Source organism: Lithobates pipiens, unplaced genomic scaffold, assembly GCF_037356315.1.
Source record: "Lithobates pipiens isolate NorthernLeopardFrog02 unplaced genomic scaffold, aLitPip1_a1.2 Scaffold_16, whole genome shotgun sequence".
Taxonomy (NCBI): Eukaryota; Metazoa; Chordata; class Amphibia; order Anura; family Ranidae; genus Lithobates; species Lithobates pipiens.
In genome coordinates, this window is record NW_027507748.1 from 256,939,231 (window position 1) to 256,956,042 (window position 16,812).

Genomic DNA, 16,812 nt, shown 5'->3' on the forward strand with positions numbered 1-16,812 from the left:
ACCAATTCCTGAGGCATATTTTAATAAATTAAATCTGTTATTCCAGAGGTTTATCTGGAGGAATAAAAAAACACAAATAAGCTGGGGGATACTCACTAGAGATAAGACCCAAGGGGGATTAGGGGCCCCGGATATTAAAACATACCATCAAGCAATACTAATAGCACGGGTGGTGGATTGGGTAAAAGATAACAAAGAAAAAAGCTGGGTTAAACTAGAAAAAGAGATAAGTAAAGCTTCATTAGGTAAGGAAATTTGGATTCCGACACATTTAAGAGACTTAGGTGTGCATACGCACACAATCACGTGGGCTTCTATGTCAACTTGGGATAGGGTTCATAAAAAACAAAAATGAAAGTATAACTCCCCTTTAATTCCCCTAGGGGATACTAACTATTTCACACCAGGGAAGGATAGGGTATTTAGTAGGTGGATTAGAAATAGGGAGGCACAATTAAAGGATATTGTAAATAATGGGAAAATTGCATGTTTCAGGATTTAAAGATGAAAAAGGAGATGTTCGACATTAATTGGTGGAGGTATGCCCAGCTGAAACATTTTGTTGAGTCCCTCCCCTATCCGACCAGACCCACAGGCGATCTGCTCCCTCTGGAGCAATTGTGTGTGGGGACAAAAAGAAGGAGAGGGATTACAAAGATTTCTAAAATTCTGATGGCCCTTAACATTTCAGGTCCCCCTGCTTATTTTAGAAGGTGGGACGAAGAGATGGGGACGAGTACCCCCGAGAGAGAGATAAAGAAGGTGTTACAGATGCCACATATAATCTCTCCGGATTGTAGTTTACTGGAAATGAATTATAAATGTATCGCCCGCTGGTATATAACACCCGATAAACTGCACCATTTTCAGGCCGGGGTCTCAAACCTATGCTGGAGGGGTTGACTTGGGGTGGGCTCGATGGCCCACATATGGTGGTCTTGCCCCAAAATAAAACTTTACTGGCAGTCCGTATTATTGATAATAAAGGAAATCACTGGTTACATAATCTCAGAGGACTTCAGGGTATGCTTACTGCATGGGACCACTATGTCTATCAAACAATATAGACGATCTTTGATACCAAGCCTATTGAATGCTGCAAAGTGTTCAATTCCCTGTAACTGGCCCCCTCGCTAAAAAGTTGGTTTAGCAAAATCAATAAGATTCATAATTTGGAGTCTCTATAGTGGAGAACCAGGTGAGACGAGTTTTATAGAGAGATGGAAAGCATGGTAAAACTATAAACAAACCCCAAGATTTGCCGTATGGATGACGGAAATAGTTGATTGAAGTGGCAGTTTATGTGTAGTTTATGCAAATTGAGGAGAGACCATGGAGGGGGGGGTGGAGGGGGAGATGGGGGGAGGGGGGGAGATGGGGGGAGGGTGGGTATGGTGGGTGTCCCTCCTTTTTTATTTTATTTTTTTATGGCTGTGTAAGTTTTGATTAAAGGAGAAAGATAAATGGAAGAGAGATGGAAGAAAGGGAAAATAAAGGGAAAAGGAGGGGAAAGGAAAGGAAATTTTTTTTTATATATAGAAATAAAAGATAAATGCTACAATGATGTTGAAGAGAGTCGGGGCTACGATGAACGTGAGAGTTGATTTGGGGTTCCCCGAATGTGTTCACTGATGTGTCAAAAAGAAAAAAACAAAGAGTTTGACTTGTCTAGTAGATAATGCACAAATGCTTAAAGAGGAAGTAGACCCTGATGGGTTTACTTCCTCTTTGTTTCCCTGCAAAGGCAAAGCATAATGGGCTACTGTGCATCACATAGTAGCCCATTATGTGTCACTTACCTGACACAGGAGCCAGCGATGTCACCAAATTCCTCGCTGGCTGGAAGCGGCCATCTTCCTTCTGGGGTCACAGACTCCGGCTCTGTGACTGTCTGGAGTCGTGTGATGTCACTCCCGCCAGTCACGGCATGTTGTTTAATGAAAACGGCATGCCGTGACCCTTCTAAAGTGGGCATGCGCCGAGTACATCGCCGCATGCGCATAAGAATATCTCCTAAATCATGTAGGTTTAAGAGATATTTGCAGCACCTACAGGTAAGCCTTAATCTAGGCTTACCTGTAGGTTAAAGTGTGTTGTAAGGGTTTACAACCACTTTAATGATCCAACAGATAAAAAGTTAAATTTCCTGTTAAAATCCTCTTTTTCCTTGGCAGGGACTGTTACCCAACCTGCAGTCACCGCAATAGGCATCTGTAAGTCCTTAAAGGACCAGTTTACTCCTGCTCAGTATCTGCTGCCTGCACTGCTCTCCGCCTAGCTGTCCGAAGACCCTTCTCTTCCAGCATCAGGACTCACCTACCAGGCTCTCATACTCCTCCGCACTCCTGAGCCACCTGTCTTCTCTACCAGGGGCCACGAGTCGGACACGTAAGGGAGACCACCCTCTGACCAAGTGGACTCACTGGTCAGGTACGTAGGCTCTGATAGATGGCGATCAAAAAGCAAACCACGCAGGACCGAAAGTGACATCATACAACCCTCTACTCTATGGTGCAAGCTAAAAGTGCCCAAAACAAATGAGTATAGCCATAAATCCACAGATTACAAGAAAGGTAGAAAGCAAAATGAGGAATGGGGCAACATTCGCGTTTTCCATTCGTAACATGGAGGTTATCAAGAATGAATAACAAATGGATAGTATCTTTTAGAACATCTACGGGTACTCTAATCATCTATCACCCTACTTGCAATTATGGTCGATACATAAATGAAAGTAAAGATTTTGTTTTCCAACCTAGACACTTTATTAACTAATGCTATAGGGATTGTCTACCTACTCGCCTGCGATTGTGGATCCCATTATGTTGGGAAAACCAAAGGAAAATTTTGGAAATTTATATTACCACAGGGATCTTAGATCGGAGTCCTATTGCAAGACAATTTGCAGAAAAACGCAAATATAGAGTGGACTCTGAAATTTTGTAACACTAACCAGAATAACTAGAGGTAGCAACTTTGATCGGCTAATATTACAAGCCGAAGCCAAATGGATTTATAGATTAAGGGCATCAGATTATCCAGGTCTCAATGACTTGATTAGCTTTGCACCTTAAAGTGATTGTAATGACCTTTTTTTCTTTAAATAACAAACATGTCAAACTTACCTCCACTGTGCAGCTCGTTTTGCACAGACTGGCCACGGACCTGCTCTTCTGGGGTCCCCCAGCGGCTCTCATAGCTCCTCCTACATCAGATAACCCCCTAAGAGAAGGGCTCTCCGGGGGGATTACTTTGCAGGAGTGCTCCTGAGTCCAGCATTTGGCGTCCATAGACGCTGAATGTAGGACTTGGCCTTGCCCCCTCCCCCGGGGCTCGCATCATTGGATTTGATTGACAGCAGTGGGAGCCAATGGCTGTGCTGCTATCAGTCCATCCAATCAAGAGCCGAGAACCCCAGGCAGAGAGACAGCACGTCCCTGTGGGTGAAGTTTAAGGGCTCAGGTAATTAAAACGGGGGGGGGGGGGGGGGGGCGGTCACTGACAGGTGTTTTTTCACCTTAATGCATAGGCTGCATTAAGGTGAAAAAACACATAGGTTTATGACCCCTTTATTTCCAGACTAATCCAGCTAGCCATAGTACAACACACACCAGACTACATGGACCGTGTAGTTATTTGTATTGTGCTGACCTACTAATATTAATTGCATGTCCTGTTCAATAGATGGTGGATTCACATGGGACAACAGGATTGAAATGGAGGATAGAGATAACACACATATATATCTATATATATATATATATATATATATATATATATATATATATATATATATATATAAAAAACATTTTGTCTCCAACCGATTGGCAAATGCCTCCGACCCATGTCCCCTCTTTCCTTTCCATGCTGCAGCCATTTTTTTGGATGTAGAATGTTTGATGTGGAGTACTATTGGTGACCCCATGGGTATTTTTGTATGTGCAGGCACGGTGGGGTATATGCCTCAGCCGTGCATATTGTCCCATTTCTGGATGCACATGTAGCTCTATTCCTTGTTTTTCTTTCCACCAGTCTGGTAATCTGTGGGTTTATGGCTTTACTAATTTGTTTTAGTAACTTTTAGATCGCAGCACAGAGCAGAGGGTTAACTCTGCTCTACAATATGCACACCTATTGCCCTAATTTATGGTCCTGCGCAGTACAAGCTTGGAATGTCATTGCTCGGTTTGTTTTTTGATTGCCATCTTACCCAGAAGTTGTATCTTCCTCGGCAGATGAGCTGCCTCATGGTGGATGCCATCTTGCGGACCATGTGATGGTCGATGAGGGAGGGGAGAGGCCAGCCTCAGACATGGGGCACATACTAGCCTTTGTGGAAGCCATGCCCTGAGTCGGAGGGGTGGCCCTTGGACACACCCACCGTATATTTATTTTATATAGACCCAGAGAAGTTTCAATTTTCAGTTCATGTCTAACTAGCGGAAGCTCTTGCTGATGCTCAATCCATCTCTGTAAGGTAAGCTTTATTCATATGTATACAAAGTGATATATTTGATAGAACTTTAGATACACTTCTATGTACCCTCAAATAGGAAGAAACAAGCGAGAGATTTTTTGTATAAAAAAACACAATTTTATTTTATAACACTAAAGCGTTATCCTCCCATTGGCAGTTGGGCTACTATTGAAAAAATGACTCTTCCCTTCTTACTACTCTGCATGATCGCCCCAGTTATTGGGATTTGCTTTTATGACTATAAAAAATAGGTTTCTGTTCCATTACATCTGGTCCTGAAGATGCGGGGCAGCCACAAAAAACCCACACCAAGGGCTAGTGCATTATCCACCGTGATGTATTTTAGGCATGCCGGTGCTGCATTTTTTTAACATTTTATAATTGTCAACATTTTTGTGTTTTTTTAATATAAAAAATATCTTGCTTGTTCCTATTTGAGTGTACATAAAAAAAAGAAAGATACAGAGCGCTGATGAAACAGCCATGCCCCCCCCCCCGCCTCCCTGCGGTCTCTGGAGCGAGTGCTGCTGAAAAAGGCCGAGCCGAGTGTACTGTGCACTCGGCTCGGCTCGCAGTCCCGCTCCCAGATTGGGCAGGACTGTGAGACGAGCCGAGATGAGTACAGCCGAGTACAAAGGCTCTGTCTATCTTGGCTGTGGTAAATTTAAACGTGCTGCAAACAACACTGGGCAAGGCTATTTAAATGCCGCAAATAACACTAGGCAAGGCTGCAAATGGTACTGGTCAAGGCTATTTACATGCCGCAAATGACACTGGGCAAGGCTGCAAATGGCACTGGGCAAGGCTGCAAATGGACACTGATCATTCTGCAATGATGGACACGCCTGCAGATAAGGCTGCATTGATGAACATTTAAATAAATTTTTTTTTTCCTTAAACTTCCCTCAACTTGGGGTGCATGTTATATACCGGTGCGCGTTATACCCCGATAAATACGGTAATGGATGCTTTATATGTTTTGGATTTATTATGGATAAACTAATAAGATGCATGGCCCTTCTCTATTTTGAACAAAAAAAAAGATTCCTCTATGGGACTTTGAAGAGCAGAAACTCCTTAGTAATTACACAGTATTAAAAACATATTCATATTTTAAAGTTAAAATCATGAAATTAGCATGAAAAAAAACACAAGTCCTTAAAACGGAGGGCCACCCTAAAAAAAAAAAAAAAAAAAAAAAAAGAGAGAATTCATATTCTTAAAAAAATAAAAAATGTGAAAAAAATTTTTTTTTTACCTTGTCAGAAATCCCTGTTGCTAGGCAGTCTTCCTAATCTGCCTTCTTCCTGTTCCTCGGTGATCTTCGGTCTTCTCTCCTCCTCCGTGTGATCTTCTGGGTAATGGGGCACGCTGTGTTCTGGGAACTGTGTGTTCCCTAACACAGTGAGTCCCATTCACAAAGGGCCACGCGACTCGTGCATGCGCAGTAGGAAATGAGGCGCCAGCAGCTGAGCCGATGGACGGATTTTCGGCTCTATTATCGGCGTGTTTTCTCTTTCGGCAAAGTGGCAAAAACACAATTTTTGTCCGATATGTTTCGGCAGCCCAAATTTCGGTGCATACCTATCAGTTACTATATAGACATAATATTAGTTTGTATTTCATGAATTTTGCCATGTCTTTTTTATTCACAGTGGCACATACAATATGTGTTCTATAACCACATACAAATGTTGCTCTGTTTTCATAGAGTTGGCACCACTGAAAAAGGATCCATCACACTCAACCTGACTGTAAACCAGCCGCCTGGCCATTCTTCAATGCCTCCTGCCGAGACTAGCATTGGGATCCTTGCAGCAGCTGTACTAAGGTAAAAAAAAAACTATGTACAGAAAGTAATTGTCTGTCACTGTCTGTGGGAACAACTCTTTCAGACACCCCTTTCACACTGAGTCATGTGTTATACCTGAAGGGTTCCACATGTACTGTCACTTTAAGGCTGGCTCCACCCAAGAGTGATGACAAGGGTCAAGGGGCATAGTAGCTATCTTAGAGCACATGTAAGGAAGCATAATAAGATATACCTGTCCTGAGATGCATGTTGGAGTGTACAGTAAGTACTGAAATAAACATCAGTTGTTCCAGACCTGAGTATTGCAAATGCCATCACAGGCAAGTAGCAGTATTTCTGACAGTGGTTGGTGCGAAGACTTATGACACTCTTAGGGATGTCCTTTCCCCTGTAAAACCAGCAACTAAGACATTGGCAGAGCTCCTGACACTGTTAGAGGATCACTTCCAGCCTAAACCACTAGAGATTGCAGAAAGATTCCGGATCTATCAGCGGCAGCCAGGTGAAGAAATTAAAGCTTATGTGCTTTCCCTTCGCAGACTAGCCTCTACCTGTTCTTTTGGGGAGTACTTACCTACTACACAGAGAGATAAGTTTGTCATGGGACTGAGCAGTGAGTCAAGCCAAAAGAGACTGTTAACAGAGAAAGATCTTACCCTTACAAAGGCAATTGAGATAGCTGCAGTGATGGAAATGGCTGTAAAGATACAGAGTAATTGAACCCACAGGGCAGAAGGGAAGAGGTGAAACCGGACGTTTTCAGAACAGCAATCAAGCAAACTGCCGCAAAATGGAAATACAGACCCCCCACCAATCCGGGAGTCAGCTTGCTACCATTGTGGGAATAGAGACCATGACCACAAAGTCTGCCGGTTTAAGGATCAGACCTGTCATAATTGCGGTAAGACAGGCCATCTTAAACGAGTGTGCCGTAGCAAGAAAGTGCAAGATAATCAATTTCTGAACCCCAAGACAATGACATATACGGTGGGAAGATATACATCATCATTTGAGTCAGAGGATGAGGAAGTGCTCCACAGATTAGACATACATCATATGCATTCAACACCCTCAGCAATGACTGTTGAGGGAAAGAAAATCTGGATGGATGTAGACACAGGAGCAGCAGTTTCAGTTATCACCTAGAAACAATGGAGACAACTTCAGACCTGAACAACTGTTCGCCCAACACCAATCAAACTGCAGACATACTCAAAGCAGATACTCCACCCACTGGGTTACGTGAAAGTACAGGTATTGTACAAAGGTCAGACAAAGAGACTGCCATTATATATCCTAGAAAATGGGGGACCCCCTCTCTTTGGGAGAGACTGGATTGCTCACTTTAATATGCCAGGCATAAACCCCTGTAACACCGTTAAAATTCCATTAGTAGATAATTATTAAGATATTGTCCCTGAAGCAGCGGTTCCCAAAAATGCTCAGCCTAAGTTCTTCAAAGCTCGGACAGTACCTTTTCCACTCCGAGCAAAAGCAGGAGTGGAAGCAGAACTAAGTCGGCAGGAGGAACAAGGTGTCATCTCAAAGGTAGAGCACAGCGAGTGGGCATGGCCAGTTGTACCAGTAAAGAAAGCGAATGGGGACTTATGCATTTGTGGTGATTTCCACATGGCACTGAACTCCCAACTGGAGATAGACCAATATCCCATACCCAGAGTAGATGACATTTTTGCCTCTGTTGCAGGAGGTTAAAAGTTCACCAAGTTTGATCTCAGACAAGCATATTTACAGTTTGAGGTCCATCCTTCTTCTCTCGAGTTTCTAACCATCAACACACACAAGGGACTGTATGACTACAATCGGATGGCGTTTGATGTAGCGTCCGCCCCAGCCATTTGGCAATGAAAAATGGACGAGGTTTTGGTGGACATTCCTTTCACGCAGTGCCTGCTAGATGACATGCTCATCACGGGACGGACAGAGCAGGAAGACTAGCGTAACGTGGAGCTTGTGTTGGCGAGACTTCAAGAGCAGGGTCTAAAAGTGAAGGTAGTACTTCGCTATGAACCTAAATATTGTGCGTAATAAAGTGCAAAGGTGCTCAATGAAAGATATGGTTGAAAGAGGCAATGTTCAAAAATCAGTATAAAAGCAGTATAAAAATGTGTCACATGCCCTGCGATTTCTTCGGATAAAACGATAAAAGTGTATCAAGAAGACAATAAAAGTATATCAAACACTTGATTCTTCGTAGAACAGTGATAAGAAATATATCCATAGGAAATAGCATGCCCTGCGACTTCTTTGGATAAAACAATAAAAGTGTATCAATAAGGCAATAAAAGTTTATCAAACACTCAAAAGATTCTTTGTAGAACAGTGATAGGAAATATATCCATATGGTGTGCACATGAAGTGAAAAAATGGTGCTCAAAAAGAAGGTGCACTACTATTGCAATAAATCCTGAAGGAATAGGTAAAATCCTAAAAGGCATGTAAAAGCATACAAAAAAATTTCCTCCATATAGGTGTAGCGGCGGCTCCTGAAGAGCACACGCTATGCGTTTTTCTAAAAGTTAAAGTTGCCTAAACTGCAGTTTGGTTTGGGTACAATCGCCTAAATTGGGCCTCAGCATCAGTCTGACTAGACCGTGAGATGTTCAGCCTGGCCACAGTGGGCACTGTCTCTTCTGGCAGGCATGGAACTATAGTCTGATCAGGTGTTTAAGTTACTCTCTCTCGGAGCCTGCCCAGTGGGAGTGGCGCTCTCGATGGGCTTTCTGGGAGAGGGTATTTAAGATGCGGACGTCACGTGGTTCAGGGTTCCGGTCCAGAATGATGTGCTGACTTCATGGTCCTGGTCCTCCTGACCAGCCCCCAGGAAGGCTATGGCCTGGGGTGCGGATCCACCTGACTTTAATGCTTCATGGCTGGCTAGCCCGAGGCAAGGAAACGAAAGGAAGGATTCTGAGGTGGTTGGGTGCTGTCTCCGGTTCGGGAGAGACCCAGTGTACTTCAAGCATTCCAGGGGAGGACTCTTCAGAAGCACACCACGTACAGGTTGGTTTTCTTAGCAAGAGCCTGGAAGGGCTGAAGTAACCGAGAGAATCTGGTCTTGTGGATATCGCCAAGCTGGCTGAAAGATCCAGGTATCCTACGAGTGTTCTCAAGCTTAGTTTTCCTATGGGTTCTACAACAATGTCTGTGGCAGAGACATTATCTTGTACATTTCTACAACAACATCTAAAAGTAAAATCAAGGTACTCACAATAAGAAGTATCAAACAGGCATATAACAAACGAGCTGCGAGCTCGCTTCTGGTGCCTCGTGTTCCTGCACGTGTTCGTCACTGTCACATGACTTCATCAGGAGATAACTAGAGGCATTGGGAAATGTCTTTTTATGTTTGTTTTAATTGTCATTTAGCAGCCATTTTCAAGTTTCTCTGGAAGTCAGCCTGTGGCCATTTTCAAGTAGATGTTTACCAAACATGATGTAAACATTCATTTGATGGCCATTTTCTAGTGGCTCAAAGGCTGGATAGATGTTGGCCATTTTCTAGTGGCTCAGAGGTCAGAAAAAGGCTGGCGTCCCTTTTCTTGTAGATATTTGGCCAAAGAAAAAAAAAAGTAAACAGATCATTATACATAGATCCGAGCATTTTAGTTGTTATTTAGCAGCCATTTAATGTAGATACAGTCGCCGGAAGTAAACCGGCGGCCATTTTCCCATGGCTCCGGAAGTCAGCCAGCGGACATTTTCAAGTAGATATTTACCAAACATGATATAAACATCCATTCTACAGCCATTTTCTAGTGGCTCAAAGGCAGGGTAGATATCGGAAGCCATTTTCTAGTGGCTCAAAGGCTGGAAAAAATGCAGACGGCCATTTTCTTGTAGATATTTGGCCAAAAAAAAGTAAACAAATCATAATACACAGGTTCGAGCTTCACATAATAATAGGATGAGGATATATACTGAATAAAACTAATGACAGGTTGAAAATAACATATTAAAGAATAAATGGGATATGTTAAAAGCCATGGATTAAAAGGTATATGTATTCTAGAAAGCAAAATATTAAATACAAGCAGCAGAGTGTGTTACTAGAGAGAGAGGTAAAAACACACAATGACTTTTTAAAATTTCAGTAGGACGATATGGGTAAAAGGAAATATAACGGATAAAAAATACACGTACACTGGAAATGGCATTGGCGAGTGAATTGCACATGATCTAAATCACATAAATGTGGAGGAGAGAGGAACAATAATGTGGTAAGAGAGTTGGAATAAGAAATCATGCACGCTAAAAGTCATTAAAAATCATTAATAAAACAGTTAAGATTAAATAAGATTAAATTCTATATTAAGACTCCGGGGTGCAAAAGTGTCCAACGTGAATATCCACTTAGATTATAGTTGGCTAAGTGTTCTAATTTTGGGAACCCCCCCCCCCCCCCCGGCAGTGTTTCACATAGGGTCCGATTCCCCAAAATTGTGTTGAGTCTTTGTTGTGAAGAGTGGCGAAATGTTTCGGTACACTGTGTGTCAAAGCCTTTGATTATATTTTGTACATGTTCCCTTATACAAATTTTCAGAGGTCTTTTTGTCCGACCTATATACTGTAGCCCGCAACTACATTCCAAGGCGTAGACAGCTCCTTCTGTATTACAGCAGATGAATTCTTTAATTCCGTATGTATTTCCTGTGCTGGTAGATGTAATCTCCATTTTCTTTTCATTTTGCTGTTTTGTTTTGACGTACGCATAGCATCGTTTGCAGGGAAAAAATAGGATTTTTTCTACTCACCGTAAAATCCTTTTCTCTGTAATTCACCGACTGACACAGCTCCTCTCTGTAACAAATGGGTTGTTAGCCTTATCACTAGGAGAATACTAGGCAAAGTTGTAACACAACACTCAGAACTCTTAGTTCCGCCCAGGGGGGGTGGTCCCTGTCTGCAGACAGACCTCAGTACGTCAACAAGCAGTATAACGTAAATATAAAAGGAGGGGCGGGTGCTGTGTCGGTCGTTCTTGGGAACCACAAACAGATTTTAGTAGAATCCCTGGAAGCGTTCTGATTCCAGAACCGGTATAATCACCCCACGATTCAGCAAATGCCTCACCGCCCCTAAAAGGTCCTCCCGGCGAACCGGGGATATGCGTATACTGGAGGAGAAGAATCTGTTTTGCGGCCAAGAGAGAAACTCTATCTTGTAGCCTGTGGAAATCAGATCCCAGACCCATTGGTCGGATAACCGGGAGGACCACCAGGCTGCAAACTCCCGAAGATGACCCCCCACCCGAGACATGGGTGGGGGCAAACCTTCATACGGTAGCACTTTGCAGGCTTGTTAGGCTTGCAGTTCCAGGGACGTTTTTTACCATCCGTGGGCGTCCTGTCGAAGCTCTGGGCTGACAAAAAAGCCATTTGTGAGCGGAAAAAGAGGGCCCTTGCCTAAAGCGTGGCTGCTTAGCCTTCCTGGCCTGTGGGAGTAAGGTACTCTTACCACCGGTGGCATTTTTAATAATGTCATCTAATGAGGCTCCAAAGAGCCGGTCGCCAAGGAAGGGAAGATCCGTCAGGGCTTTCTTGGATGCCTGGTCAGCAGACCAGCATTTTAGCCAAATTAGGCGCCTCAGCACCACAGCTGACACTGAAGCCCTGGATAGCAGAGAGTATCCAGGGCCACACCACAGACCTACTTAAGGCCTTGCACTAGTTGGTCTGCTAGTTCCACGTAGACAGGAGAAGCCTGTTGCTCTCCCAATTCGTGGTGCAAAAGTTTTGCCCACTCAGTCAGTGTCTGCGACACAAGTGCGGATGCCAGTACAGGTCGCACGGCTGACCCCACAACCGTAAACAAGGAACGAGCCACTGCCTCGGCCTTCCTGTCCATGGGATCCTTGAATGCAGGAGTCCCCTCAACCAGGATCGTGGTTACTTTATTTAACCTGGATAGTGGGGGGTCCACGACCGGAGGAGCTGACCATTTTTTGAGAAGGCTTTTCTCAAAGGGGTAATTCACCCCCATGTATTTGGGGACCTAAAAGGTCCGTTGCGGGCGACCCCATTCCTTGTAAATGAACTTATCATATTATTAGGTGAACGTGCTGGCTTGCGGGACCCAAAAGGGACCGGTACATCAGCAGAGGGATCCGCTGGCTCCTGAACCTTCAGGGTATCATGCACAGCTGTGATAAGTGCTCCAACAAGCACTTTGTCGCGATCCTCACTGTCCGAACAGTCCTGGTCAGCGTCGTCTGACAAGACAGAGCAGGGCTCACCAGCCTCAGCAGGACCCAAGTCTGCATCAGAGCTCTCCCCAGAGGACGGGGGGGCAGGGGCCGCTTTTTAGCACCTTTTTTCCCATGCACCGCCTCAATCTTGGCAACGAATGAATTGAGGACCGCCGTAAGGGTGTCCATGGGTACTGCGCAGTCCGTAGGTGACCCGGTTGCAATTGCCTGGATTTCGGGGGAAGAAACACCAGTTTCTGAAGCCATGCTGACCCTACCCTGTCTGCCACCCGAAAGGGACTTAGGACAGTGAGGGTGGCTCCTTGCTCCTGCTGACTGAGGGGCTCTAACCCGCTGGACTCACCACCCTGAGGAGTTCTGCGCTGTTCACAAGCAGTGCCTATAGACCCCGAGTGCTCCCAGGTGCAGAGGAAACAAAAACGGTGTCAGTGGCAGCCATCAGAATGAGTGCTAAACTATCTGAAAACGTGCTCAGGTTTCAATGAAATGGCCGCCCAGCATCCAGGAAACACAGGGAAAATGGCTGTGAGAGCACATGCAAGCTGCTGCTAGAGAACACTGAAAAAAGGTGTTCAGGCTCCCAGAAAATGGCCACCAGCGTCCTGAATAGGAGAGCACTCGGAAAATGGCCGCCTGAAGCCCAGAAGGACATGCTACCCTCACCCACACCTAAAATGGCCACCGGCCAGCTCCATGAGGTCTCAGAAGACAGAATGTGCCAGAGACACAGCGCTGCACAACACAGCAGACCCTCACAGGCATCTTCTGGGAGCTTAACACACAGGATCCAGGACACAACCAACCAGCCAGCCCCCTATCTCAGCTGAGAGCCCTCAGGGATCTTACACATACACCGCTCAGCACCACATGCAGCATCCCCCCAGAGAGGGGGAGGGGAGGGACGATAGGGACAAGGGAGGGACCCCCGAATTGACCTTGGCAAATACGGTATATATAAGCAAATTCCAGTTAAAAGTGGTTAATCATCAAGGGGCACCCCAGGAACTCAGTAACGGGGGGAGGGGGGGGGGTGGGCCACCTTCCGCAGAAAGAATTCACTAAGGTAAGGGGGGGTGGGTTACTGATTTAAGGGGGAAACCCTTTATATCAGTGCGATTATCGTATTCACTCCCCCCTTACATCAGTGACCCCCCTTCAGACTGGCCTGGTGGTGCTGTCACTCACGTGCAGGGCTCAGTCAGTCGGCTCCGGCTTGGTTGGCTCTGGTTTTTTCCTATAGTCTCCTCTTCACAGTCCACACAAGTCTGACTTCTCCCATGACCCCCATCCTGACTCCGCTCCAGACTCCCTCAGAGACTACAGACATGATACAGGTGATGGTCAGAGACTGCAGAAATAATACCGAAGATGGTCAGAGACTGCAGACATGATACAAGAGCTCAATGCAGCCTCACCAGTTCCCATCCAATGCAGCCTCACCAGTTCCCATCAAATGCAGCCTCACTGTGCCCATCAAATGCAGCCTCACTGTGCCCATAAAATGCAGCCTCACTGTGCCCATCAAATGCAGCCTCACTGTGCCCATCAATGCAGCCTCACTGTGCTCATCATATAAAGTCTCACTGTGCCCATGAATGCGGCCTCACTGTGCCCACCATTGCAGCCTCACTGTGCCCATCAAATTCAGCCTCACTGTGCCCATCAAAGCAGCCTCACTGTGCCCATGAATGCAGCCTCACTGTGTCCATGAATGCAGCCTCACTGTGCACATCATTGCAGCCTCACTGTGCCCATCAAATGCAGCCTCGCCGTGTCCACCATTGCAGCCTCGCTGTGTCCACCATTGCAGCCTCACTGTGCTCACCATTGCAGCCTCGCTGTGCTCACCATTGCAGCCTCGCTGTGCTCACCATTGCAGCCTTGCTGTGCCCATAATTTCAGCCTCGCTGTGTCCATCAATGCAGCCTCACTGTGCCGTGAATGCAGTCTCGCTGTGCCCATCATTTCAGCCTCTCCTGTGCCGCATGTCCCAGTCTGCAGTCCCTGTCTGTGGGAAGGCGTGCTGTTGATGCTCGGTACGGTACCTTACATGTCAGCAGGATATCCATGACAGCCAGCAGCAGGCTGTTCTCGTTTTGGATGGGGTGGGAGCTGGAGAGAAGGGGGGAGCAGAGAGTACTGGTGGGGTTGGAGAGCACATGGGTGGGGGCAAAGAGCAGAGGGGAGTGGAGATCACAGGGGTGGGAAGTGCTGGGGGGGACTTGAGAGCAATGGTGGGGGCCAAAAAGAATAGGGTTGGAGAGCACAGGAGGCTGAGAGCACTGGGGGGGGGGGGGGGGGCTAAAAGTGTGGGGTAGCGAAGAGCACTGGGAGGGGGAGCTTGAGAGTACTGGGGGGCAGAAAAACAGGGTTGGAGAGCACTGGGGGGTACAAAGAGCAGGGGGAGTGGCGAGCAATTGGGGGAGCTTGAGAGCACCAGTGGGGGCCAGAAAGAACAGGGGTGGAAAGCACTGGCGGGGTTGGAGAGCACATGGGTGGGGGCAAAATGCAGGGGGAGTAGAGAGTACAGGGGTGGGGAGCGGAGAGTGCTGGGGGGAACTTGAGAGCAATGGTAGGGGCCAAAAAGAACAGGGGTGGAGAGCACAGGAGGCTGAGAGCACCGGGGGGGGGGGGCTAAGAGTGTGGGGTGGCGAAGAGCACTGGGGGGGGGCTTGAGAGCCCTGGGGCGAGCTTGAGACTACTGGGGGGAAGAAAAAACAGGGCTGGAGAGCACTGGGGGGTTACAAAGAGCAGGGAGGAGTCAAGAGAAATGAGGGGAAGTTGGGAGCGCCAGTGGGGGCCAGAAAGAACAGGGGTGGAAAGCACGGGGGACTGAACTGCACTATGGGGGGCCAGAGAGGACTGGCAAAGTTGGAGAGCACATGGGTGGGGGCAAAATGCAGGGGGGAGTGGAGAGCACAGGGGTGGGATCCAAAAGGAACAGGGGTGGAGAGCACGGGGGCAGAAAGAACAGGGGTGGAGAGCATGGGGGGCTGGAGAGCACTGTGGGGGGGGTGGAGAGCACTGCGGGGGCTGGAGACCACTGTGGGGGCTGGAGAGAACTGTGGGGGGGGGGGGGTGGACAGCACTGTGGGGGCTGGAGAACACTGGAGTGTGGGCTGGAGAGCACAGTGGGGGGTGGACGGCACTGTGGGGGGTGGATGGCACTGTGGGGGCTGGAGAGCACTGGGGTGTGGGGTGGGTGGCACTGTGGGGGGGTGGTGGACGGCACTGTGGGGGCTGGAGAGCACTGGAGTGTGGGCTGGAGAGCACTGTGGGGGGGGTGGACGGCACTGTGGGGGCTGGAGAGCACTGGGGTGTGGGCTGGAGAGCACAGTGGGGGGGTGGACGGCACTGTGGGGGGGCAGGTGGACGGCACTGTGGGGGTTGGAGAGCACTGTGGGGGGGGTGGACGGCACTGTGGGGGCTGGAGAGCACTGGGGTGTGGGCTGTAGAGCACAGTGGGGGGGTGGACGGCACTGTGGGGGGGCAGGTGGACGGCACTGTGGGGGCTGGAGAGCACTGTGGGGGGGGTGGACGGCACTGTGGGGGCTGGAGAGCACTGGGGTGTGGGCCGGAGAGCACAGTGGGGGGGGTGGACGGCACTGTGGGGGCTGGAGAGCACTGGGGTGTGGGCTGGAGAGCACAGTGGGGGGTGGATGGCACTGTGGGGGGTGGTGGACGGCACTGAGGGGGCTGGAGAGCACTGGGGTGTGGGCTGGAGAGCACAGTGGGGGGGTGGACGGCACTGGGGGGGGCTGGAGAGCACTGTGGGGGGGGGTGGACGGCACTGTGGGGGCTGGAGAGCACTGTGGGGGGGTGGATGGCACTGTGGGGGCTGGAGAGCACTGTGGTGGGGGGTGGACGGCACTGTGGGGGCTGGAGAGCACTGGGGTGTGGGCTGGAGAGCACAGTGGGGGGGTGAACGGCACTGTGGGGGGCGGGTGGACAGCACTGTGGGGGGTGGTGGACAGCACTGTGGGGGCTGGAGAGCACTGGGGTGTGGGCTGGAGAGCACAGTGGGGGGGTGGACGGCACTGTGGGGGGGGGTGGTGGACGGCACTGTGGGGGCTGGAGAGCACTGGGGTGTGGGCTGGAGAGCACAGTGAGGGGGTGGACGGCACTGTGGGGGGGGGGTGGTGGACGGCACTGTGGCGGCTGGAGAGCACTGGGGTGTGGGCTGGAGAGCACAGTGGGGGGGTGGATGGCACTGTGGGGGCTGGAGAGCACTGTGGGGGGGTGGACGGCACTGTGGGGGCTGGAGAGCACTGGGGTGTGGGCTGGAGAGCACAGTGG

General features: G+C 48.1%; 1 protein-coding gene across 2 annotated transcripts in view; it reads left to right on the forward strand.

Annotated features, from left to right (window-relative positions):
• The window catches only part of PM20D1 (peptidase M20 domain containing 1), a 585,406-nt gene that overhangs the window by 268,405 nt on the left and 300,189 nt on the right, over positions 1 to 16,812 (forward strand). Inside the window, exon 6 of one of the 2 annotated variants that reach the window (XM_077481324.1) lies at positions 6,189 to 6,308. The exons of the other annotated variant lie outside the window; for it this stretch is intronic. Within the exon in view, the coding sequence (XP_077337450.1) occupies positions 6,189 to 6,308 (120 nt within the window). The remainder of the gene's footprint in view (positions 1 to 6,188; positions 6,309 to 16,812) is intronic. 2 annotated transcript variants of the gene reach the window in all.